The 23,326-nt window shown below is 45.9% G+C and overlaps 3 protein-coding genes across 5 annotated transcripts in view; 2 read left to right on the forward strand and 1 right to left on the reverse strand.

Annotated features, from left to right (window-relative positions):
* PHC1 (polyhomeotic homolog 1) overlaps positions 1 to 5,125 on the forward strand; it is a 19,862-nt gene extending 14,737 nt beyond the window's left edge. For all 3 annotated transcript variants that reach the window (XM_074534976.1, XM_074534977.1, XM_074534979.1), the window contains 3 exons: positions 196 to 346; positions 873 to 1,104; positions 1,401 to 5,125. In XM_074534976.1, coding sequence (XP_074391077.1) covers positions 196 to 346; positions 873 to 1,104; positions 1,401 to 1,555 — 538 coding nt within the window. In that variant the 3' untranslated portion in view covers positions 1,556 to 5,125. The remainder of the gene's footprint in view (positions 1 to 195; positions 347 to 872; positions 1,105 to 1,400) is intronic.
* Positions 2,781 to 9,599, reverse strand: M6PR (mannose-6-phosphate receptor, cation dependent). The gene is made up of 7 exons (XM_074534980.1): positions 9,311 to 9,599; positions 7,739 to 7,909; positions 7,396 to 7,568; positions 7,196 to 7,305; positions 6,876 to 7,006; positions 6,197 to 6,323; positions 2,781 to 5,667 (listed from the first exon to the last, which is right to left on the reverse strand). Exons 1-7 carry the CDS (start codon positions 9,373 to 9,375, stop codon positions 5,545 to 5,547), a joined length of 900 nt encoding a protein of 299 aa, XP_074391081.1. The 5' UTR covers positions 9,376 to 9,599; the 3' UTR covers positions 2,781 to 5,544.
* KLRG1 (killer cell lectin like receptor G1) lies at positions 9,484 to 22,326 on the forward strand. Its single transcript, XM_074536190.1, has 6 exons — positions 9,484 to 13,135; positions 17,784 to 17,876; positions 18,579 to 18,728; positions 19,977 to 20,029; positions 20,593 to 20,696; positions 21,668 to 22,326. The coding sequence occupies exons 1-6, from the start codon at positions 13,018 to 13,020 to the stop codon at positions 21,777 to 21,779; spliced, it is 630 nt and encodes a 209-aa protein (XP_074392291.1). The 5' UTR covers positions 9,484 to 13,017; the 3' UTR covers positions 21,780 to 22,326.
* Positions 22,327 to 23,326: the final 1,000 nt, after the last annotated feature.

Raw genomic sequence — 23,326 nt, forward strand, 5'->3', positions numbered from 1 at the left:
TAGATCAAGACTTTGGTGTCCAAATATTGCTTGTGTCAGAAGTCTGGACTGGTTCTTTCCAAGAGGAAGTCTTAGAAGGAGGAGGAACAGAACTTGATGGTAAAGAGGAGTCTTATCCCCATCTAGAGCAAGGAGAAGTAGTTGGTTTAGATAGTTGCTGCTTTCTCACTGCTGTTCTGCTTCTGCTTACTTGAGGTACAATGTCAGCTGCAGCCATCAGTTCCGGCTGCAGAGAAAGAAGATGAAGGAATTCCAGGAAGCCAACTATGCCCGTGTGCGCCGACGGGGACCACGGCGCAGCAGCTCCGAAATTGCTCGAACCAAGATCCAGGGCAAGCGCCACAGGGTAAGGACACGCACCTGTCAAGGCAGGTCTCTGTAGGGCTTGTCCCTTCTGGCTGTACCACTTTGTCACAGTGGATGCTGTCATGTAGGATGTGCCGTGGGCATGCTGACACACTTGTTACACAAGGCACAGGGAGCTGTTCCAATCCCTCATGGACTGCAGGAAGCGTATTCACGTTCGTACTTGTTCTGTGCACTCGGTGTTCACTCCTGTGTGCATCTTGAAGGTCTCAGTGAGTAAGACCTGCTGACAGCCTTGGCAGAAAACAATCCACTTTTCCCATTTGATTAGCAGTCTTTCACATGAATGACTTGAATTGGGCTATAGATGAATGGAATGAGCCTCAGTTCTGATGTGAGGAAGAGAGGGAGCTCTTGTGTCAGCTGCCCCTGTACCAACAGCCTGGGACAGTTGTTCCAGACTGTTCGGACACATTCTGCTCCTCCCAGTGTCTTGTTTTGTAGCTTGTAATTGTGAATTTCTTACAAAACCCCTTTTATTTTCTTTCTTTCCTCTGGGCTTGTAGGGCCAGGAAGACTCCAGTCGAGGCTCTGACAACTCCAGCTATGATGAAGCTTTGTCCCCTACATCTCCAGGACCCCTGTCAGTACGGGCCAGTCATGGAGAGAGGGACCTGGCAAACTCTAATATGGCCCCCCCCCCCCCAGATCTACATGGCATCAACCCAGTCTTCCTGTCGAGCAACCCTAGTCGTTGGAGTGTGGAGGAAGTGTACGAGTTCATTGCATCATTGCAAGGTGAAGTTAAGATCCTCTCCTGCACCTTGTGATCCAGTAGCATGGGGAGTTGGGCTCAGTGGTGCCTACTGCTTTTGGACATGTTTCTGAATTGGACTAGATCATAGAGATGTATTCTCAACATTTATTTCTCAAGTAGCCTGTGCGCTCAAGGAGACTGTGGACTAGAGTGTGGAAACGTGTTGGTTAGAGTCTTAGCTTGCTTTTCTGTACCTGCCAGAGATGCAGGAGGGATGAGGGGAGTGCCCAATGCACCTGTATTTCTCATTGCTATTTTTTTTTTGTTTGCTTCACAGGGTGCCAAGAAATTGCTGAGGAATTTCGGTCACAGGAAATTGATGGTCAGGCCCTGTTGCTTCTGAAGGAGGAACATCTCATGAGTGCCATGAACATCAAGCTGGGACCAGCTCTCAAGATCTGTGCCAAGATCAATGTCCTCAAGGAGACCTAAGAACTCTGAAGCCAGAGTTCTCACTTTTGCTCTGACCCCAGGGCAGCTGCCAGTTTTGGAGCATCCTGCTGGGGTGGGGAAGAATGGGACAGTCAGTCCCCTGTGGTCTTGCATTCAAGAATGAGAAGGAATTTAACTGATTGAAACTGCCATGCACAAGCCCATCTCTTGGTCTCTTAATGGTGCTACAAGGTTAAGGAAAACTGCCACCTGGGGCCTTTAAACAACTCTCCTTCTTCCTGATTTTGAATATGCCTCCCCTGTATACACCACATAAAGATGTAAAGGGGATCTCTTTCTGTCCTGAAAGACTTGTGAAAGGGAACTGCCTTCAACCCTTTCTGCCACAGCAGGTCAGCTAGATCTTAGCTTTGAATATCATTGCCAGAACTCAAGGCATAGGAAGAGCTGGCCCCACATGGACAGTGGAAGCACCTGTGCTTGGGGCTTTTGTGAAGGGGAACTAACAAATTGCAAGTGACAGAGGTGACAAGAATTTGAGCAAAAGGGGCTGCTGTTTTTCCACTTTTAAAAATACCTAGGCTGCTCATGAACTGGGCTTAATAGCCATTCCAGCATGCATACCAAACTTGAAGGCCTGTGGCAATAGGAGCTGTCTTGTCTTCACTCTGCATGTCTACAGGAGACAGTAAAGCTAAAGTGCTGTGGCAGCTATTCACTCCAGGTGCTCCTCTCAGAACCAGTCAGAGGATTTTTCCTGAGTACTTATGACAAATTGATGGGAAACTCAAAGGGGAGGGGATTGTTTTACATTAGGGAACCTTGCAGCACGAGGTTTGTCTTCCCATTGTGTTAGAGCATAATTTACAGATCCAAAGCAGTCTCCAGAAGCACCAAGGCTCTTCATGAAATGAGCTGGGGTTTTGTTTTGTGTGTTTTCTTACCAGTTTGTATCTTTCCTTTTTGTGTCTGTCTTTGTTATCCTCAGGAGAGCTTACAGGACAAAATTTAGGCTGACAGGATTATAATGCTTGCCTCAGGCTTTTTTGTTTTTTGTTTGTTTTTGTTGGGGTTTGTGTTGTAAAACAAGTATTTCTGTTACAAGAAACCAAACACACACCCTAAAAGAACTGAATACTGATCTTTTAATATGACTTCTCATTTCTGAAGGGTAGAATTCATGTTACAGGCTGATTTTCTCGTACTCAGCCCCTCCAGGTTTGCTTAGGGGTTCTTTGGTTGTTTTATTTTTTTTAAGGACCAAATGTGGTATTCTGCAGTTTTGTAGCCAAATTGCCAAAGGTGAAAACCTGGGCAGAGTTATTCTCTTCCACAAGCACCTCTATTTCAAACAGGCAAAACATCTGAAGGAGTTGCACAAACTGTGAAGAGGTAAATGCTCTCTAGAGCCAAATACCCGAGAGCAAGATGATGTTATAAACCATGTATCTCAGCTTTTCTGTTTCCAGAAGTTTCACATGAATACCTGAGTGAAACATAAGACTGTTCTCTGTGTTAAGCAGCTACTGTTGCAGGAAAGCTGTAGTGGCATGGGAGAAAGCCTTATAGCATATATATATATATAGCATATAGTAGGAAAACGTTTGAGATCTTTAAAATGGGCTCTTTATTGACCCGTTAGAAAAAGAGGAAGGAAAGTGCTTAGTAGTTGGATAAAATGTGGCAGCAGCTTCCTAGTCTTAACTGTGTTGCTGAATCTCACTTTTGTGACATCCTTTTTTATGTGAGAAGACTTCTGAGGCTTTGTGAATGCAAATAGGCCCAAAGGAAGCTGCCTGTGCTTGCTTGCACCCTGGCACCACAGTTTGGTCAGATGTAATCTGGGGACAAGGGAGGGGGAGGTTAGAATCAGCAGTGAGCAGAGGAAGGCTGCCCTTAAACCAATTTATCCTTAGCAGGCTGGCTGTGGCAGGGTAGGCAGACAGGTAGCCTGTCACTGTTACCAGCTACTCCTGAGGACTGGATTTTATTTCAGTCAAATGGGAAGGCTTCACTTCATTTCATGTTCAGTGTTCTTAATAAAAAATGCTTGATCAGGCTTTGCAGGTCTGGCTGCTTTTTAACCTCCGAGTGTTTGGAAAGTACAAACCTCATCACTAAGTTATTTCTGACTGCCATTTCTGCAGAAAAATACAGAGCATCATCCATCCATCCATCCTGAGCCTCTAAAGTTTCAGTTTTGAAAGATGTGGATAGCCTTCCCTCATAGGCCTGAGAGGACTTGGAGTGAAAATAAGGTGGCAGCAAAAACAATTAACTAACCAAAACGTTCACTACGGGCAAGGGTTCAGGCACAAGGCACCATACACTAAGGACCCTTGACTTTTGGGTGAGAAAAAAGGTGCTCTGGCACCAAAGCAAGATCTTGCTACATTAGCACAACACTTCACCAGGTTTTTTTGGTCACTTTATTTTTGAAAGTTGTGTTTTGTACAAAAAAAAATTACCTTAAGACACCACCATGAAAACAGTAACGGACTTACTGACTTCCTATTTTTCCCATGTTGTGAGAAAGATTGAGACTGTAACAAAAGTCAAAGAAAGCAGGAATTGCTCACCCACTCCAAACCCAGAAAGAAAGCAGGGCTACCCCTTTTCTCTCAGTTTCTTAAAAATACATAAACCTTGTCTGTACTCTGCTGTTAACACAGTGGTGGCTTGCTTATTCAGTCTCTGCCCCCCAGACTGAGGGCAGTTGTCAGCCAGTCCACACAGTGGGGTACAATGGGATTGCTCAGTCTAGCCTCTCAAATAAAAAGCAATTTAGAATCAAGGTGTGAAGTTCCTGAAGGTTCCCATTAGGTCTACAACTCAAGTGTACCTGCTTTTCACCAGGGCCCAAAGAGAGGGTCTTTCTCACTCCCAGCCAGTGGCATGTATGTTAAGTACCATCTGCACAGGGCAAATGTCATAAGACTGGCTTGCACCATGCTTAAGGGAACAGTGATGAAAGCTGACCATGTAAGAGTCCCTTATGTAGTTCTCAGTGTGTTAGCATTCTTAGCCAGGACTTCCATGGTTCCTTTGATATAAAAATAAATTCTGACGGCTTCATAGGGAAACCCTCTGCAAAACAAGGAACTTCTGGGGAGCGTGAAATCACAATGCTGACAGTGACTGAGGTGTGTGGGCAGTCACCTCAGAAAGCCTGTGTCAGAACTCAAGTGGCAGCTACCTGTCTCATTTTGTCTTGATGTCATTTTCAGTTTCAGCAATGTTCCTTCTCCTTAGCAGCACATCTTTACCTTTTGCTTCTCACTGATTGAGAAGACTGAGTCAATACTTTGACTGAAGTAAATATTTTGACTCCATTTAACTCCTATGGTTTTTCAGCATTGTCCCTCTCCATTCTGAGAGGATGGCATGCATCCTTGCACAGCTGTTGAAGGAAACTGTTGAGAAGTTCACACCACTGCCATTAGGGAAACAAAAGATTGCAGAGGTGCCAATGCCTGTTCACCCCCAGAGTCTGGCATAGAGCACTCCGTGCCAGTTATGCTGCCAGAAATTGTATAACAGCGCAGAAGCTAGAAAAGCTGAAAATGCATTCAGAGAAAAATAATTCCAGTGTCTTACAGATCCTGTAAATCCTAGGGAAAAAAATAAAAAGACACAGAATATCCCTTTTACAGTGTCAGCTGTTTTAACCCATAGCCTTTTTCCCTTTCTGCACCCATCCATGCCCCTATTTTTCCTCTTAGTGATTCATCTCCCATTCCTGCTCAGTGCTGAACACTCATATTGCTGTTTTCTGCTCAACTGCCAACACTTCTCCCCTGGGCTCTGCTGCACTTTAAAAACCCAACCCAGCATTATATTTATAAGACATGCCATTAGGAACCAGTGCTGTTCACATCCAGAGGCATCCATGGGACTTGACACCGGAGACAGCGGAAGCAAACAGTGTAAAGAAAATCAGAAGTGAGAGAAGGAGAACTGGCTGGGAGGCACCTGGCTAAACAAGCACTGGGGAGATGGGGAGAAAAGATCTTGGTGTGGAAAGCCTATCACATGGGCAGCAAGTGGTCATCCCGTTCTTCTGACTCCTCTCCCAGCTGGTCGTCCCCCACGCCGCGGTACGCGGCTGGCGCGTTCCGAGGCTTGGATCGGCACACAAAGTCACAGCCATCCTACGAGCACAGGACACAGCACCAGCATCAGACTGTTTGCAATTGACTCAGCATCCACACCAAACCAAAGCAGCTCCTGCCATTTCTCTTTCGCTAAGGGATTATGCCTATCCTTGTGCTACCTGAAACATCTCCCCAAACCTTGGAATTAAAAGCATCCTACTCAGTCTTAAAAGCTCTGGACAGTTATGCCGCAACATCAGGCCAAGGCAATTATGAAGAATAAATAGCACTGCCTACAATGACCAAGGAAGGATTTCACAGTCCCCAGGTGAACATTTCTATCTGGAAAGTGTCAACTCCTGAGGAGCACATGTTCTAGTTTGTTAAGGAGCAGTTGCAGGAAAGAGGCAGGGAATTGGTCTCAGCATGGATTAAAAAATGGCATACTCAAGAAAAACGAAACAGACACCCTCTTCTCCTGCTTCAAAGTGCTCCACCTTGGTGGTAGGTCTACCCAAGCCACAGAGTCAATGCCTTTTTCTCCTAACATGGGCCAGGCTGAGAATACATAAGAATTTTTACTCACTGCCACCAAATTGCCAAGATCTTGCCAGAAGGCAAAGTGAGGAATCTGCTCCATGCCCTTTGCTCCCACAACGAGGCGCTGGTAGAGGAACCCACCAATGATGTAGACTGCAATCAGTGACACAAACCTAAAAGGCAGAATTAAAAAAAAAAAAAAAGAAGAAAATCAAAGCTGAGGAAATCCTATAGAAAATCTCTTCTGAGCCAGCTACCTGTGTCACATTATCATTGGAACAATGCTTGCACCACTCAAGAACAGAGCTGTAAACAGAAACCAGACCATAAAGGTCCCGAAGTTATCAATCTGCTTGTATAAATCTTTTAGCAGCATTATGTGAAGTAGTGCCTCTAAGCACAAACACAGAAAATGAGTCAAGACTCCCGGTCTGAGTTCCCAGCTCTGGCAAAGAGCCATCACATAATTTTAGGAAGTCAAATCTCTCATGCTTCAGTGCACTTGTCTGTAAGCTATGAAGGAAAACGTTTACTGGGAACAGACCAGCCAGCATCACGCCTTGAGCAAGAGCTTTTGTCCAAAAAAGCTCAGAGGCATAGTAACATCTAATGGTGGCTGTGGGAAGGTACACTGCAGTAATTTAGTCTTACTATAGCATTTGCTACGTTTCTAAATAGCACTGGAGATTATGACTCAGGCACAAACAGCTCTTCAAATGACTCACGTGATCAGCAGAATGGAGCCAACACTGAGGTGGGAATTCTCAGCTGGACAAGCAACACTGCTGTCCATTTCAAAGAGGTAGAAACACTCCTGCTCCTTTTCCCGCTCTTCAGAAATAATGCTGAATGAACTCTGCAATTTGGGAAAAGTGAAGTCATGTGAAAACGTGCCCACGCACACTGAACTTCACCAGGAGATAGTTTTATCACTGTTGGTGCAGCTGGGCACCAGACACTGGAGGCCAGCTCACTGTCCCCTCTGCTCACAACCAGCCACTGGTCTGGCAGCCCTCGATGCTCTCTCACCCCAGGTGTCACTCACCGCTGTCACTCCCCGCTTGCAAGAAATCATTATCACAGCTCGCCTCTTCTCACCACTGCAGTGCCTGCCGTATGAATCACCTCCTTTATAAATCAGCATGATCCAGTCACCTGCCAGGAGAGAAACAATACAGGCTGCAGATCCACATCAGGAGGCGAAAGGCAGCTACTGAGTAAGCCAAGTATTGAGTGGAACCGTACTTCCATTGAAGACCTGGGTCTCATTGATTCTTCCTATCACCGTGGTCTTTCCAGTCTCTTTATTTGTTTGCACCAGGCCACCAAAGTCGTGTGAGGTGCTGTTGACCTCCCTGCATACCCTGAAATGGTAGATGTAGTTTTCTGTTTTGCCCTTATCCACAGTCACGTTAAACCTGCAGCAGGAAGACAGAAAAGACAGCCCATTGGCTTACAAAGAACACTCACAGCAGTGGGCACTCCAGAGCAGGAAGCCCACCACAGTCCATTCTGCAGCCTGACCCAAACCCTCCCTTCCTTGCTGCCCACTATGCAGCCCCAAGGCCTGCAGGGTGTTGTGCTGTACCTCATGTGGCTCAGGGGCTCCAGTTTCTTCAGCAGGGCTCTCTCCATCTGCGACTCACTGCTCTCATCACCAACCACATCACAGCTCCTCTCTTCTGACTGTTCGGCCCCTGCTACAGCCAGGGCCACAAAGACCAGCAGCAAGGCAGAGGTATGGCAAGGTGCTGACATCCTGGACACATGCCACAGAGAACACAGGATTAACTTCAGAAAGGATTTGTTGCAGCATCCTGCAAACTAACTTCAGGGTCATGGAGTCAATGATTAGCCACTTCCTCAGTCCTGACTGCAAAAAGGAGAAGCTGAAATCTAGAAACAACTCACAGTTCCCAGGAGACACTAAATCTGAATCTCCTGTTCAGCCAAAGACAATTCACTGGGCCGATTTGGGGCTCTCTTCTGAATTTGCCTTGAGACCACAAAAAGTTGTGCTGCTGAGCACGTTAATTAGCTCTCAGAGCAGAGTCCAGCAGACTGAACGCTGGAGTAAATTTCAGGCATAATCCACTGTTTGTTATGGCGTTGCACTGAGAAGCCAGTCAGCAGAAAATTATTTATGAGGCCTCTAATCAATCATCTTCACAGCTCTCGTGTAAAGAGTGCACAGGGAAGAGCCACTGTGATTAGTCAGGCTCTGTTTGTTCAAGTGCCTTAACCTTTATAATGATCTTTTCAGTACTCCTTTAACTGAAAATCTGAAAGACATTAATAATGCTAAACTGCAACTTCACAGAGCAGTTTCTTCCTTCCCAGTTTCCACCAGAAAGGAGGAAAGCAAGCCATCGTATGCAAGATCCAATCAACAAGGCAGTAATGAAAATAATAACAGTAATAATTAATAATAATAACAATAATAATAATTTATGAGATTTGGCTTTCAGGTTCATGCTAAAATCACAAATGAAACATTCAATGATGGCACCAGCCAAACAAAGCAGTGCAACAGATCTCCCTCTGCTTCTTGTGCCGCAGATTTTGGTAAAGCTCCAGTCGCTGGTGGAAGGCAGGCCCTCCATTAAAGAAGCACCTGGCTGCAGGCGGGCACAGAGCCCGTCTGAGAGAAGCGAATGATTTCCCCAGAGCCCCCGGAGCCCATCGCCACAGCTCGCGGCTGCTGAGCGGGGGCTCTGCTCGCTATGGGCCACCCAAAGAAGGCTAGGAACGCAGAAATCACGGAATGGGTAAGGCTGGAAGGGACCAAAGTGGGTCACTCGGTCCAACTTCCCTGCTCAAGCAGGGTCGTCCTGGAGCACATGTGCCCAGACGGTTCTGGAATATCTCCAGTGAGGGAGACTCCACACCCTCCACGGGCAATCTGTTCCAGTGCGCGGTCACCGAAATGAGGAAGCCCGTGACACGAGGGCTCGTGACTGCTCTCTCCTCAGGCCAAGAGCAGGACCTGCCCTCAGTCCCGGGCACGGCTTCCCCCGGGAACGTGCTGGCTGCGCTGGGAGCGGCCCGGCCGGGCTCCTCCAGCCGGGGGCCGCTGCCCAGACCCGCCCGGGACGGAGCGTGGCTTCGCCCCACGGCCTCGCTGTGCCCGCTCCCCACGTCCCCAGCGCCGCGCACCCACCTGCGGCCGCCCGGGGACCAGGCGCCGCCGCCCACAGGGAAGAGAGACCCGCTGCTCAGGCGCATCCCATGCTGGGCGGCCCGGGGACCACAGGCACAGGCGGCACCGGCCTCCTCCGCGTCCCGACCGGCTCCCTCGCCCGCCCCGCCAGCCGGAAGCCGGGAAGAGCGTGGCGGAACTGGAGCCCGGCGCCAATGGGAGCGCGGGAGCGGCCGGGATCGCCCGCCCAGGAGCGCGGCGGAGCGAATGAAGCGCGGCGGGGGAAAGGCGGGCAGGGCCGGGGGCGCAGCGGGACACGCCCACTTCCTCTCCATCAGCCAATGGGCGGTGAGCCTCAGCGCGGGGGCCCCGCCCCCGCTCGCCTTTCTGCCAATGAACGACGAGGGCGGGCAGGGAGGAGGAGCCTCGCGGCGCGGAGCGAGCCGCCCTTGCGATGCCGAGGCCGCGGGGAGCAGCTCCCCGGGATGGGGATGAGGACCGGGACCGCGACCGCGACCGGGATCGTCGGGCTCCGGGCTGCTCATCAACTCACCAAGTGCTCTGTGACTGTCCCTCGCTGGGGTCGCGCTTTCCCCTCTCCTGTGCCCCGCGCGGGTTCGCGGCAGCCGCAGGCAGGCGGCCGCATTGGCAGGGGTGAAAGGCTTCTGGGCCTCGCCCTTCCCTCGCTCCCGCTGCCGCAGCAGTCCCTCTGTCGCTGGGCTTTGCCATTCCCACCCAGCAGGTGCCTCCAGAGTGACTTGTGTTGCAGGAGCGAGGCGTCTCGACCGCTTCACAAAACTGCTTTGTGGCCTCGATCCTTCTGATTTTGTCCCTGCTTTGTGTCTCTGGTGGATTCTCTCCATGTTTTGTTATACTTTGGAATAAAGGTGCTTCCCCCAACTCCTGCAGATTTTGCCACTGTAGAGGAATTCCAGGTCTAGCACACAAAGTTAGTGTAGTGAGCATCTTGGATGTCATTAATAAGGCTATAAATGTGAGATGTGAGACTAGCCTGTTCAAAGGACATCTCTCTCCTTATGATGTGTTCCCAGAGCACATCCACTTTCCAGGAGTCTGTTACTGGAAGAGACAGATGTTCTTTGCCAGAGTTCTGAGGCTTTTGCATCCTCTAGTTAAGAAAGAAATGCTGCAGTTAGTGAATGTACCAACATGCTGGAAAAGGTACCTGTCTAAGAGAAATTTGGGAGGGTCTCTCTCCGGTATGCTGCTTCAGCAGTGAAGAGCTAGGGAAGAAGTGCTGCTGGCTCCTGGAAAACTGATCAGTTTAGTCCTGCTGTGACCCCATACTGACAGTATGGCACAACTGCATTAGTCAGATTTATTTATTCACACTTAATAACTGAGAGTTGCCTTCACACCTTCAACAGTGTGATCCCTCCCACTCCACTTCCTGTCCTGCTGATATTAGAAGAAAAAAAAGGTAAACCACATTAAAACAGAGCTCTTAGTTCTTTCCCACCAGCTTTCACTTCTCCAGTTCTTCACAAAAAGTTCTGTCTTTGTAGTCACTCTGGGCCAGCAGGCAGCCCAGGCACTTTAAAAGTGACAAAACTGGCAGGAACTGGGAGAAACACCTTTATTCCAAAGTATGAGAGAACATGGACATACTGGAGAGAATCTACCAAAGAAACACAAAATCAGATCTGGACACTTAAGCTGTGTCTGAGTCCTCTTAGTTACTTTTCAGCTATATGGACTGTATTCCCAGCTAAACTCCCTTGTTAGTATAGCAAATTCTCTGAGCTTGAGAGCTCTCTTTAGACTTCTCTATTATTGATTTGAAGCATTTAGGAGAGATCTGCCTCTCATCTTGCTCTGCTGTCTTATGCCTTCCCCATCCTTTCAAGCACACATTCCCTATCCTGCTGTCCACAGGCCCCACCTAGGATTAGAAGGAATCTTGTGGGTGCAATATGCCACTCTTAGAGGCAAGTGAAGAAATTTGCAGAAATATCCAATCCCTTCCCCAGCATGTGCATTGTAACAAATTGGCCACTCAGTGTCAGGTAAGCATCGTCCCGTGCAATCATTTCTTGAATTTAGAACATGCCACCAGAAGGGGGAACAATCATCCCTGTTGGAGGTAGCAGTCATCGCAACTCCTTTGTTGAGCATGCCCAAACAATTATTGGAAATTAACTGTAGGATACTGTGCTGAAGAAGTGCAGCCTGAGCCTGACCAATATACCCATTCTAAGCATGAAAGGGAAGGGACCAGAATGTGGATTAAAACAAAAACCAGCCAACCATGCAGCTAAGAGATTTCTTAGGGTGCTGGAAACATCTGTATTCCCCACCACAGACTCACAGAATCTTTTAGGTTGGAAAAGACCATGGAGATCATTGAGTTCAACCATTAACCTGACCCTGGCAAGCTCAGCACTAAACCATGTCCCTAAGCTCCACAGCTGCATCTTTTTAAAATACTTTCAGGGATGGTGACTCAACCACTTCCCTGTGCAGCCTGTCCCAGTGCTTGAGATGGTGAATAAATTTTTGCCAGTATTCAATCTAAAGCTCCCCTGGCACAACTTGAACTCTTCTCATCAATGGTCAATGCTTCAAAAGAAAAGTAGCCTTTCCTGTTGTTGCTGACCACAGAATCACTAAATGGTTCAGTTGGGAAGGGACCTTTCAAGGTCATCTGGTCCCACCCCCTGCTCAAGCCAGGCCACCTACAACCTGATCCACCTACAACCCAGGACTGTGTCCAGGCCACTCTCCATTGAGGGACACACCACAACTTCTCTGGCCAACCTATGTCAGTTTTAAGCCACCCTCAGAGTAAAAAAGTGTCTCCTGATGTTCAGAGGTAACACCTTCTGTCTTTCAGTTTGTGCTCATGGCCTCTTGTCACTGGGCACCACTGAAGAGTTTCGCTCTTCTTGTACCCTCCCTTCAGGTATTTATACACATTAATTGGATCCTAACCAAGAAGTCTTTTCTCCAGGCCAAACAGTACCAGAGCTCTCAGTCTTTCCTCCCAGGACAGAAGGTCTGGTCCCTTTATCCTCTTTGTGCCCCTTTGGTAGATTCTCCTCAGTATGTCCCTGTCTCCCTTGTACAGATGCAGCTGAGATGTTGACTTGGAGGGACTTGAGGAATGCCAGCTCTCAGGGCCTGCTTTGTGTCTCAAGCACAGTCGCACCGGTATTGGGTATAGACAGTTCCCAGTTAAAAGTGTAACTGTTCAAAGCTCACAAAGCTTCCTTTTCAAACCCGCGCTGTCCACATCTACATCCTGTCTCACACCAGATGGGCTCCCAGTTTGCCATATCCATTGCTTTATCCCACTTTTCACCTCGTACTCTTACTATTCACCTATTTTGCCTTGTGCTGTCACCATCCTGCTGCCTCTGCCCTGAAGGGAGCTCCTCAGAGCAGCACAAATCCTCTCAATTCCTGCATCGGGGTAACCACACCCTTTTGCATTGGCAACAATTAGAGTACCCCTGAACTTTGTGATTAATCACCTTTTCCATTAGCAGGTGTTCTTGAGACATCCTCCATCAGGTTAGAAAATGAAAGCTGCTGCAGTTCCGCTGCTCTCCATTCTGTTGTAAACTTGGTTATCTTAGCAGCTGGAAATAGAGGTAGCAGCTTCATATTTCTTGTCTTCTGAATATAGCCTCAGGCTTCCTGTTTCACAGCCCTGTTGTTCAACAGCCTGATCGAAACCTCCTTTTGTGCACACTCCTTGCTTTGGCATGGAGGCAAGCAGATCAGAAATTTCTGCAGTTGATGAGAGCGAGGAGGTAACGTATACTTCTGTCAGATTCTCTCAGACTCCTCCTCCAAGGCCCAAAGCTCCACAGGAGAAAAGAGGTGAGGAAAGATGGATCAGGTAGGACAACCAAAATTTTTATTTTGAGTGATAGCAAGATTTAACAGAAACACTCTGAACTGGCAACTAATTCTGAGTGCCAGCTTAGAGAGCTGTTGCTTTGGTTCTAAAATTACTGTGGATATTTTGATGTGATTAAAGCTGATGAGTTATAGAGACCCAGCATTTTTCCCCTCCCTCTCACCGACCTCCTTCAGTGTCTACTGGGCATTCAACCCAGGCATCCTTTTCTTCAAAACTGGTTTAAAGTTGTCTGCTTGTCAGCAGCAAGAGGTTGTGAGCAACAGTTCTTTGAAGGGCAGGCAAGATGCGAATACAGATAAATTAGAGGCACATGCTAATCAGAGATCAGAGACAGAGAAAGCATATGAGATCATCCAGCCTCTCTCCTGTGGGGCTATGCAGGATTCTCTTGTGATTTTTTGCTGTTTTCTGTGTTCTAGAGTTACATACCTCCCAGGGAGCAAATTTTCAGCTTTTGCTGTGAAACAGTTCTTCAGAGGACTTTACTATCAGGAAAATTTTCTTAGTGCTTTCCTTAAACTTTTACTTTCCTTATTTCCTCTCCATTACCCCTGATTAGACTTGCAGATGTCGCACCAAACAATTCCTCTGACAGCTTAGCGTAGAAATACCACCTCCAAAGGGTCAAACTTTGCATTGGCGATCCTTCTTTGTAAGCATTTCCTTCATGCAAAAAGATGAAGGTGTTGGAACTAGATAAGCTTTAGGGTCCTTTCCAGCTCAGATAATTCTATGATTCTATGAAATGCCAGTGAGCTTTAGATGAGTTCTGTTGTGTTGGCTGCAACACTAATAGTTGACTTTAAATTCTCAGAGGTGTTACAGCAAAGGTGATTCTCACTGTGGGATACAAGATTTCTTTACCCTGATCAGAATAATTTTGTATACCTAAGGTGTTTACTGCTGTCTGGTCACTTGTTTCACTAAGGAAACAAAGCCAGAACAGAAACTCCCCAGTTCCTATCTGGTACTCACACTTCATCTGTTTGGAAGGCAGTCTTGCTTTTGCATATGTTTTCACCAGAAATTATGTTTTCTGTTGCATCAGAAAACACGGTAACATCCTTTCATTCCCTGCCATTCCTGTTCACCTCCACCCTGTTGAAAGGAGATTAACCAATGCCCTCTTTAGATGTTTGCATTTTTCTTTTTAACATCTCTCCACATTCTTTTATGGAACCTCATCTTTTTAAGCTATGGTCAGACAACCAAAAATAAGAAAGCTGATACTTGAACACACTTCTTGTGCATATTATTTGATTATTTCTCAGCTTTCTTCAGCATGAAAGAAATCCCTTAGGAGCTCACTTTAAGTACCTTTCTTTTGAAGGTCTTTATGTTCAACTCTGTTCCTGCCTCCATCACTTCTGAGAGATGTGCTCTCAGGTATTTTTCCCTTGCTGACTTTGTAGGCACAGTATCACAGGTGTGTAAATCAGTCCTCTGCTCAAACCAACAAGTTTTGCTGCTACTTCTCAAAAATGAAAAGTTTCCCTGGTTGTTTCTTCTGTTTGGCTTCCAGAGAGCCTTAGATATGCGGCACTACCAGAATGTCAGTACAGCAGTCACTTGGCCTGTGCAGTGTGCTTGTAGTAACAGCAATAACCAGGTCTGTGCCACAGCCAGGAACAGAATCCTTGTATCTCAAATTCTCCTCCTTGTCTCTAGGTAGTCATGCTGCTCCCATACTGAGGTAGGCAGGAGCTGAAGGGAGCTGTTTGGGACAGTGCCGTGATATTCTTCAGATTGTCCTAAAGAGTTGAATTGTAAAATGCTAACAGCTTTCAGTTTTGGAACTGAATCTGGACTCACAAACCTAAAAATATTGGGTCATGTTGCTTGCAAATGAATGGAGAGGATCAGAGTCATTTCTCCAGAGCACCGAGAGACTTGTTGGGATGTTTTGTAAAGAGAAAGTGATAACATTGGATATTTACATTAAATGTCCACCAATCCACTTACCCCCTTTGACAGACTCTTCCACAATTCATCAGACAACTACATGGAAATATTTTTGGATGCTCCATTCAGATTTTCCTCCTGTTTCAAATTCATCTTAGGTACTTCTCCCTTCCATTTCTACAAGAGCTTTACATGTAGTTCAGGGACTGAGGTTGAAGCAGAAACCATTGAACTTGTTTAAGAAAGTGTGAACTGCAGGGGCTCCTTTTGCAGCTGGTAAAAATCCTGATTTGTGAAATACTTTATTCCACTTATCTAGATTGATCTCTGCAGTTCGAGTGAAGCTTAAATTCACCTCAAACACTTCCTGTTTTCCCACTTCACTTTGTATTTTTTTTTCTTCCAAAATTATCTAATGCCATATTTTTTTCATTTTTATGAACTTTAATGACTCTCCCACTGCTGGGCTTGTGGAAGTGCCCTGGGATTTTGTTTTGATGATGAATCATTCCCTTTTTTCTGCAGTTGGTTTGAAACAATAGAGAGTGAACTGCTCTGTTCATTGCCAGGTGATGACATTTAAGGATTAACTGTTTCAAAGACTGCCATCCTGGTTGCCTTGTCTTGGCAGTTTTCCCTGAAATCTAAGAGTGATCAGAAGGATGCAGGAGACAGCTTCTTTGGAGAGGCAAGAAAGGACAGAAAAGAAAAGCACAGATGTGATCTCAGAACCAGGAATGATATTTCATCAGATGTTTATCCACTTTTGCCAAGTTTTCAGTTGTAATCTGCCGAGAAAAATCTCCACCCTACCCCTTAACCTTGGGCTGATTGAATTCTCTTGAGGCCCAATCTGATGACAAAACCCAAGCTGCCAGGGATACAAACAAGAGAAATAGAGAGCAGAATCAAGTTTAAGTTCCAGACCTAGTCCAAGTCCTTCAGTTCTCCTGCTTTTCCTTTTTGTGAAGCTGAGGAGTAGGGTGTAACTGAAAGGTCTTTCTGTATTTTGTCTCTGAAAATGTTATGTAATAACGATTTTAAAAAATAAGAAATGATACTATTTTTAAATTATGTTTGGGAGAGCTAGAAGATCCTACAAGCTTCAGGAAACGTGAGAAAACCTCTATCTTAGAAAAGATCTTTATACCAGAAGAATGATGCTTACAACAACGCTCCCTCATGATCTTCCTTGTTACCTTAGAAACTTCTTCTAGGTAAAACCACAGGCCTAAGTGTGTCTCTATAGATGAGAAACTGGCCTTAACAAGTGAGCCTGCAAACTGCTCAAGATCAAAATAAATTTATTTTTATTTATTTACTGATCTGGTCTACTTTCTGTATTTGGACAAAGCTTCCAATGTGTAAAGAATGTGTTCTTGTTTTTAAGTGGATTCCCTTAACCTTCTGTTTTAGCACTGGCTTTCTTTGTTTTTCTCACAATATTCTTCATATGTGATCTGCATTTGTTTTCAACCTTGCCTAAGAGATCAAATGTGTTTCTTTGTGTCTCGTGACATGATGAAGAGAGAAGCACCTCAAATTTCATAAGATCCATGGGGATTTTGTTGCTAGATTTGGATAGTAGGCGCTGGAACATCACAAGATCAGGATGTGGTACATAAGTTAGCTGCATATTTACTGCTTCTTAGAGAGTGCTGTTGTCTGTGCAGCTGCTGTACTGAGATTAATAAAAAAAGCAAACCAAACTCCCCTGGAGCTCATCCGTACCAGTAAGTGTCATCCTCTCTTCTGTCTGGGAGAGAAGAGATTTTAGTGCTGAAATTTCAAATATTTTATGCAAACTGAATGCCTTTCGGTTCAAACACAGCTCCAGGAGATGGCAGTGGAAAAGCAACATGTAGCCTGGAGGTGAACACGTTGTGCTGTACATAAGCAGACCTCTACAGGCCAGTCCTGACCAGCCCTTTGAAAGCAAGCTGACCTGGGATACAGTGGAAGTTGCCCCAAGGACTCACCCTCTGCACCTGGCAGCCAGTGAGGTGGTGGTGAAAGTGTGGGAGATGTCCCAGGGTCTTTAAGGCTGGCTCACCCATCCTACCGCCCCACCATGGATGATGAAAATGTAGAACTGCCTTGGGAGTATCCTGGGAAGATGTAACATGACCATGTGTCTAAGCCTGTGAGCAGGATGCTGAGATTAAACCTGTTGTTATTGCTGGGAAAGCTGGGGGAAAGATCTTATGATTTCTTTTTACATGTAAGCTGGAACATGGTGGCTGTAGCAATGCAGCTCTCTGGTTATCACCCCAAGCTTCAATGTTGAGGCAGGAGTGGATTTGCTGGGAGGCCCCTGCCAGCAGGAGGTGTCACATAGTGCCTAGGTGGTTCCAGGTCACTTGTGGTAGGTGCTTCCTCTGCTGGGCTCAGCCACCACAGAGGCTGGACCAGCAGGCTCTGTGGCCAGGCAGGGGCTGAGCTATGGCTGATGTAGAGAAAGGTACCCGCTGGGAAGTTCAGACAGGAACTGGTGGCCCCAAATCCAGCTGAAATGGGGCCCTGGGCTGATGGGGAGGCCCCAGTTTGGCTGGGCAGGGACAGTGATGTCTACTATGTGCAGAGTGTATACAGACACGATGCTCTAAATAGTGCAGTTCCTTGGGGAAATGCCCAGGACTATGTAAAACCACAGTCAGTTTTCATGTGGCTTCTGTTCACTATGGTTTATTTTCTCTTTTACAGCTCCCCGTCTGTGGTCAGCAGTTCTGAAGGGCTTGGCCATAGGTTTTGGCACACTGAGTATCTCCCTGGCAATTGCTTTGATTTGGAAGATGAGTAAGTGCACAAAGGGCTGCTGAGCATGAGCAACCAGCAGCAAGGGAGCAGCGACACATCTAACCACAGAAATTCCATCGGATGGAGTTAAAACCAGGAGCTCTTCTAGGTTTCTACCAGCCTTATGTACCCGCTGCCTGTCCAGAATATTTTGAAGAATAGATTCCTCATGCAGACTCCAGGAAACCATTTCAGATCCTGTGGCAAAGAATAGTTAAATATATTGAAAAGTCTTTGTAGACTTGCCTAGTAAATGTAGTGGTAAACTATAGAACAAATAGGTCTGTAATATATTTGCAGGCATGCAGATGGTGCTAGACTATGTGGAGGAGCTTCCTGTTAGTTGCATAAAATCCATCCACCCAAGCTGAGATGTGATCACACCATACCCACAGAGCGTGATCTGTTTTCAGATAGCCAGCTGGGTATCTGAAATGGGTATCTAGATACCCATTATTGGGTATCTGAGAGGTTTAGTGGAAACCTGGGGGTGAGGTGAGTGTGTGCATGCTTGCCACCAGCATCAGAGAACATGGGACTATTGTAGGATTTTGAAATTGCACTATTATTTTCAGAATCTTGTCCTGATTTGAGTTTTCTGCATTTCAGCTATTCAAATGAGTTGTTTCTCAGTAGGTCCTTGCTGACAAGTGTTTCTGTTGGTTAATGGTAGAGAAGAATATGAGTATTTTGACTTTACAGGCGACTGCCACCCACACTGCCCTCTAGAGTGGGTGGCCTACAGAGGGAGCTGCTACTCCTTCTCCACGGAGAAGAAGGACTGGAATTCCAGCCAGGAATCCTGCCGGGCACAGGGAGCTCACCTCCTGGTGATCAATGATGCCAGTAATGGTTTTCTTTGGCTTTGAGGATCTCCCATTTCCTTGCAGATACCCAAGTGACTGGCATACAAGCAGTGCTATCACTTCAGCAATATTATGGTTTTAAAGGAGAGGAAGGATTTATGACTGTGGTGTTACACATCACAAAGTTTGCAGGAAGCAGAGAAGCAAAGGGGAGAACGGAGAGATGAGGGTCACTGTCAGGTACTCAGAATACCCTATGAAGGATGGTAGGAGACAGCCTTCTCCACTGTTCCTCTCCTATTCCCAATAAGACTGATGTGAAGGATTGCAGTGGCACTGAGCAGTCATTGTATTTGTTGCCTACAAACTGATATGTCCCCCCTCTCAAGGAGTGCTTCCTTTGCAAAAGCAATACTTGTCCTCCCTGTGAGCGCTCCGGCTCCTCCTGCTCAGTGACCCATGCCATTCCCTGGGTTCATGCTTAGATCTTTCTTTCTCAGTCTCTTTTCAATGCTTACTTCCTCCCTCTGCCGTAATACCTCAGCTGTGCTGGTGGAATAAGGAACCATGTGTTCCACTGCAGGCGCTCTCTGGGGGCAGGGGCACGTATTGTCCCTAGAGAAAGGGGCAGTGCTGATTACTGGGGCGCTGAGGCACATCTGCTTAAGTAGAGCAGAAACCTTGATCCGGTTTTGCTCAAGCCAGGGCTTATTAGCTCAGGTCCAATGAACGTGGACAGCTTCCAGGCCGTGGACAGAAGTTGCATTGTGTGATGTGCTCTGGAGGATTACAAAGCCAGGTCTCTGCTTGACTGGGAATATGTACCAGGCTCTCAGATTTGCTTAAACAAATCCTGTCTCCTTGAGAAATAGGCATCTTCCCCAGATTACCCATTTCTTCGGCATGAAGAAAACCTTCCTGCTCCCGCTGCTTTCTTACCATCATCTCAGCTACTAGGTTACCATTATCCTTGCTCAGGGATAGGGTTAGGGTTAGATTAGGGTTAGGGTTTAGACTCACCCATCTAAACAAGACTTTTCTAGTTATCTATGTCTTGTACTGCAAAGGCTGTGATTGCTCAGCCTCTAAGTGCTAGGGAAACATAGTCATCTCCAAACCACCAGCGACACTCCAGTGATTCCTCAAGTTGCTCCTATTCCCACAACTTTACCAAGCCAGCTTTGTTAATGCTTCTCTCTGAAGATGTCTTCTCTGAAGCTTTGTTTATGGCAGCAGGAGATAAGGATGGAGCCCAACCATACCCCTGAAAGGTTGCTGTTCTTTGGTTGCAAAGGTGGACAAGACAAACTTACGTTTCCTGACTTTGTCTTTTTTATAGAGAGGAGGGTTGGGGATGGGGAATTGACTTCAGGGCTGAATTTCTGTTGCAGGCTTCACCTTTTAACAATAATCAGAGATTAAAAGTTAGCTAAAAGGAAATGAACATTGAAAACACATAGGGGGAAAATGTGTATGAAATTTAAAAAGCTTTCATACTGGGCTTGTTACACATATCTGTCGGTGCCTGCACTTCCTGCCCTATCTTGCCCTGATTTTACCTTTAATTGTTAATACTTCTTATTAGCTTGCTAGTTAGCTGTATAGTAGGGTGTTGATATTAATATTAATAACATATCTTCCTACATAAAGCTCTGTGCAGGAAATTCCAGGAGACTGGGGTGCAGTTCATAGAATCATATAATCACAGAATATGCAGAGTAGGAAGGGACCCATCAGGATCATTGAATCTGACTCCTGGCTCTGTCATTAGAAGGTGTGGGGAAGCAGTATTGTTAGTCACTTAAGGAACAGTGAGATGAGGGGATGTATCTTGCTCTCTGTTCTCTTTACTTATCTCAATTTTCAAGCTGGTTTTCATTAGTCACTTTGTAATTCATCATAATTTCTAGGATCTGTTCAAGCATATTCAAGAAAAACATTTCTGGATTGGACTGAGGAACAGTACAAGCTCTGGATGGATTTGGGAGGATGGCTCTGTATTAAGTGATACCAGGTGAGTTTCATTCTGTTTTAAAAACAATAGTACTTATTCAGATTGCCTGGTGTTCCAGAACAGCCAGAGTTCCTCCTTCAGATGTCAGGAGCTTTCTTCCTGGGCAGATTTTCTTCTTGCTGTCACCGTACTGCACTAAGCTCAATAGTGTTTACTTTTCACTGCCCTGTACCTTGTAAAGGCATGTACCTGTCAAAAGCAGGTCAAGTATTAGTATCTCATTCTCTGCTTCCCTCCAGCTGCTCAGACCAAGGACTTTATTTACCTGCACCAGCACACAGATGCTTGGTCAGAAAGACAAATGGCTTTACTGGCTTTAGCCACCTTGCACCCATTCTGTAGAATGCTGGTGTCACTGGGTGCAAGAACCCAGCCCTTTCCTGCTCGACTGGTGCCAACCTAAGTCAGAACTTTAATTTTATCTCAGTCTTTATTTGGACAAAAGTCAGTGTTTTCCATGAGGGAAAACATTTTTTAATCTGGTGACTTTGCCTGGCCCTTTCCTTTTTATGGCAGTTAAGACAATGAGTTAGTTTCTAAAGCCTCTCCAGCAAGCAAAACTTGCCCAAGATCTCACTGTCAACAGGTCAGTACTTAGAGCACTTGGCTTAGTTCCCTGAATAAATCCAGCTTTCTGTTCCTACAAACTCCTTGAAGGCAGTGATCATTCCATGAGACTTTCATTCAAATACTACTTCCACTCACATGCTGGTGGCTATCACTGCCACTGCAGGGAATTTTGTCTGAGTTTGGGTCTGATTTGGGTTCTGTGATGGCAAAATTACTTAGCTGTGGCAGGTAGATAGGTTCTTTTTGTACATTTTATTTTCTAACAGCTGCCTTTTGGAGGTCAGGTTGTTTCTCTTCCTCTGGGCTACACCCTTTAAAAGCAGATGTTTTTAATTTCTCGTCTCCAGGAGACAATCTCAGTATTTTCTTTCATTTTCACTACTGTTCCATGTCTCTTGCAGGGTCCACTCTAACAGCCCTGTGCAAAATTGTGCTGTCCTGAAAAAAGATCAGTTTCATGCCTCCAGCTGTGCAGTTTTGTTTCAGTGGATCTGTGAGAAAACACTTAGATAAATCCCATGTGCTTTTTCATCTCACAACGACCTCATCAGCAGTATGAGTTGATCATTGCCCTGCAAACTGAAGCCTCATACAGGACCAAGGACTTGCCTTTTCCATACCCTCACTAAAGTGTTTTACAAGGACAGGTTTGTTGTCCAATTACTCTCAGTATAGATTTATTCTCAGCCCACAAGTGTTGGATTACTGCTCTTTGTGACCAGAGGAGACCTGGGACATATTCCCTGGCCTACTCTTTCCCTTATTTATCCAATAAAGGCAAATAAAAGCTTTGTCACAACAGGTGTCTTCAGACCTCTGAGGGGGATCTAGTCATTTTCCCACACTTTTAAGTATCAGATTACATTTTCATTCCCTGCAACTCCATTGTCTGATATCAGAAGGACGAGGAAAGGAGGCATGCTAATCACTGACAGAAACATATAAACATATTTCTCCTAGTGGCAGCTTCTCCTTTTGCATGCCAGTGGTATGAGTGGGAGAGAAGAGGGTGAAATGAAACTGCAGCTTCTGTAAATCCAGCAGTGAAAATAAATCTCGGCCTGCACTGAACCAAAAGTGTGCATCTGTGCCATTTCTCTCTGTTGGAAGGAATTAGGCAGGTTTAAGCAAGCTAGTCAAGAAACTGGACTTCTGGAGTCAAAGGAATACAGCTAATTCTGTGTAATTATATAATCCACCAGGAACCTGTTTTCCTCCCCACCTGTGTGTTTTCTTACTGCAGATAGAGGAAGCAGTGGGCAAACCCTTAATGCAATGATCTTTCAGTTCAAATAGAGCAGAGACAGGCTCAGAGTTTGAATGTCATAAAACCACAGTGAATAGTTGGGAACTCTGTCTTCGGTTCTGGGCTGCTCAGTACAAGAGAGACATGGCCATACTGACTAGATAGTCCCACACAGGGCCACAAATATGACAAAAGGACTGGAGCATCTCCCCTCTTTGGAGAGGCTGAGACAGCTGGGATGAATTATTCTAAAGCAGAGAAAGCAGAGGAGAGATCTTATTCCTACAGTCACAGGAGCATAATAACCAGCTTCAACATTTCAATTCAGATTACATATATTTGCTTCATATTTTTATTATAATTGCAGGAAATCCTTGCCAGTGGCATTATTTTCCACCTACTTAACAGGATGCTACACATGAAGGTATCAAGGTGGATAAAGACAAAATTATGGATCTTAGCACACTTAGCTAAGTGGATGTCTACTGAGCCTCATCTAGAGTTCACTGAGATGAAGGTCTCAGGTGAGAATGTGTTACAGGAAGGAGGAGTCTGCTTTTTCATAACCATGACTGCAACAGCCGGGCCTGGGGGAACTGCGGTGTAGTAGAAAGTCAAAACTTTAGAATTTCCATCTTGGGTTGTCTGAGTTACTTTGGGTGAGTCATTTTATCTGTGCCAGAGTCCATTCAAATACCAAAAGATGGTTGTTTCTGACCTCTGGAAAGTTGCCAGACACTATGAAATAATGCTGAACACTTAGCTTGCTTTGTCAAAATGGTGGTGGCATCTGTAGAAGGGCACCTACCAGATA

Source organism: Zonotrichia albicollis, chromosome 2, assembly GCF_047830755.1.
Source record: "Zonotrichia albicollis isolate bZonAlb1 chromosome 2, bZonAlb1.hap1, whole genome shotgun sequence".
In the NCBI taxonomy this organism is placed as follows: Eukaryota; Metazoa; Chordata; class Aves; order Passeriformes; family Passerellidae; genus Zonotrichia; species Zonotrichia albicollis.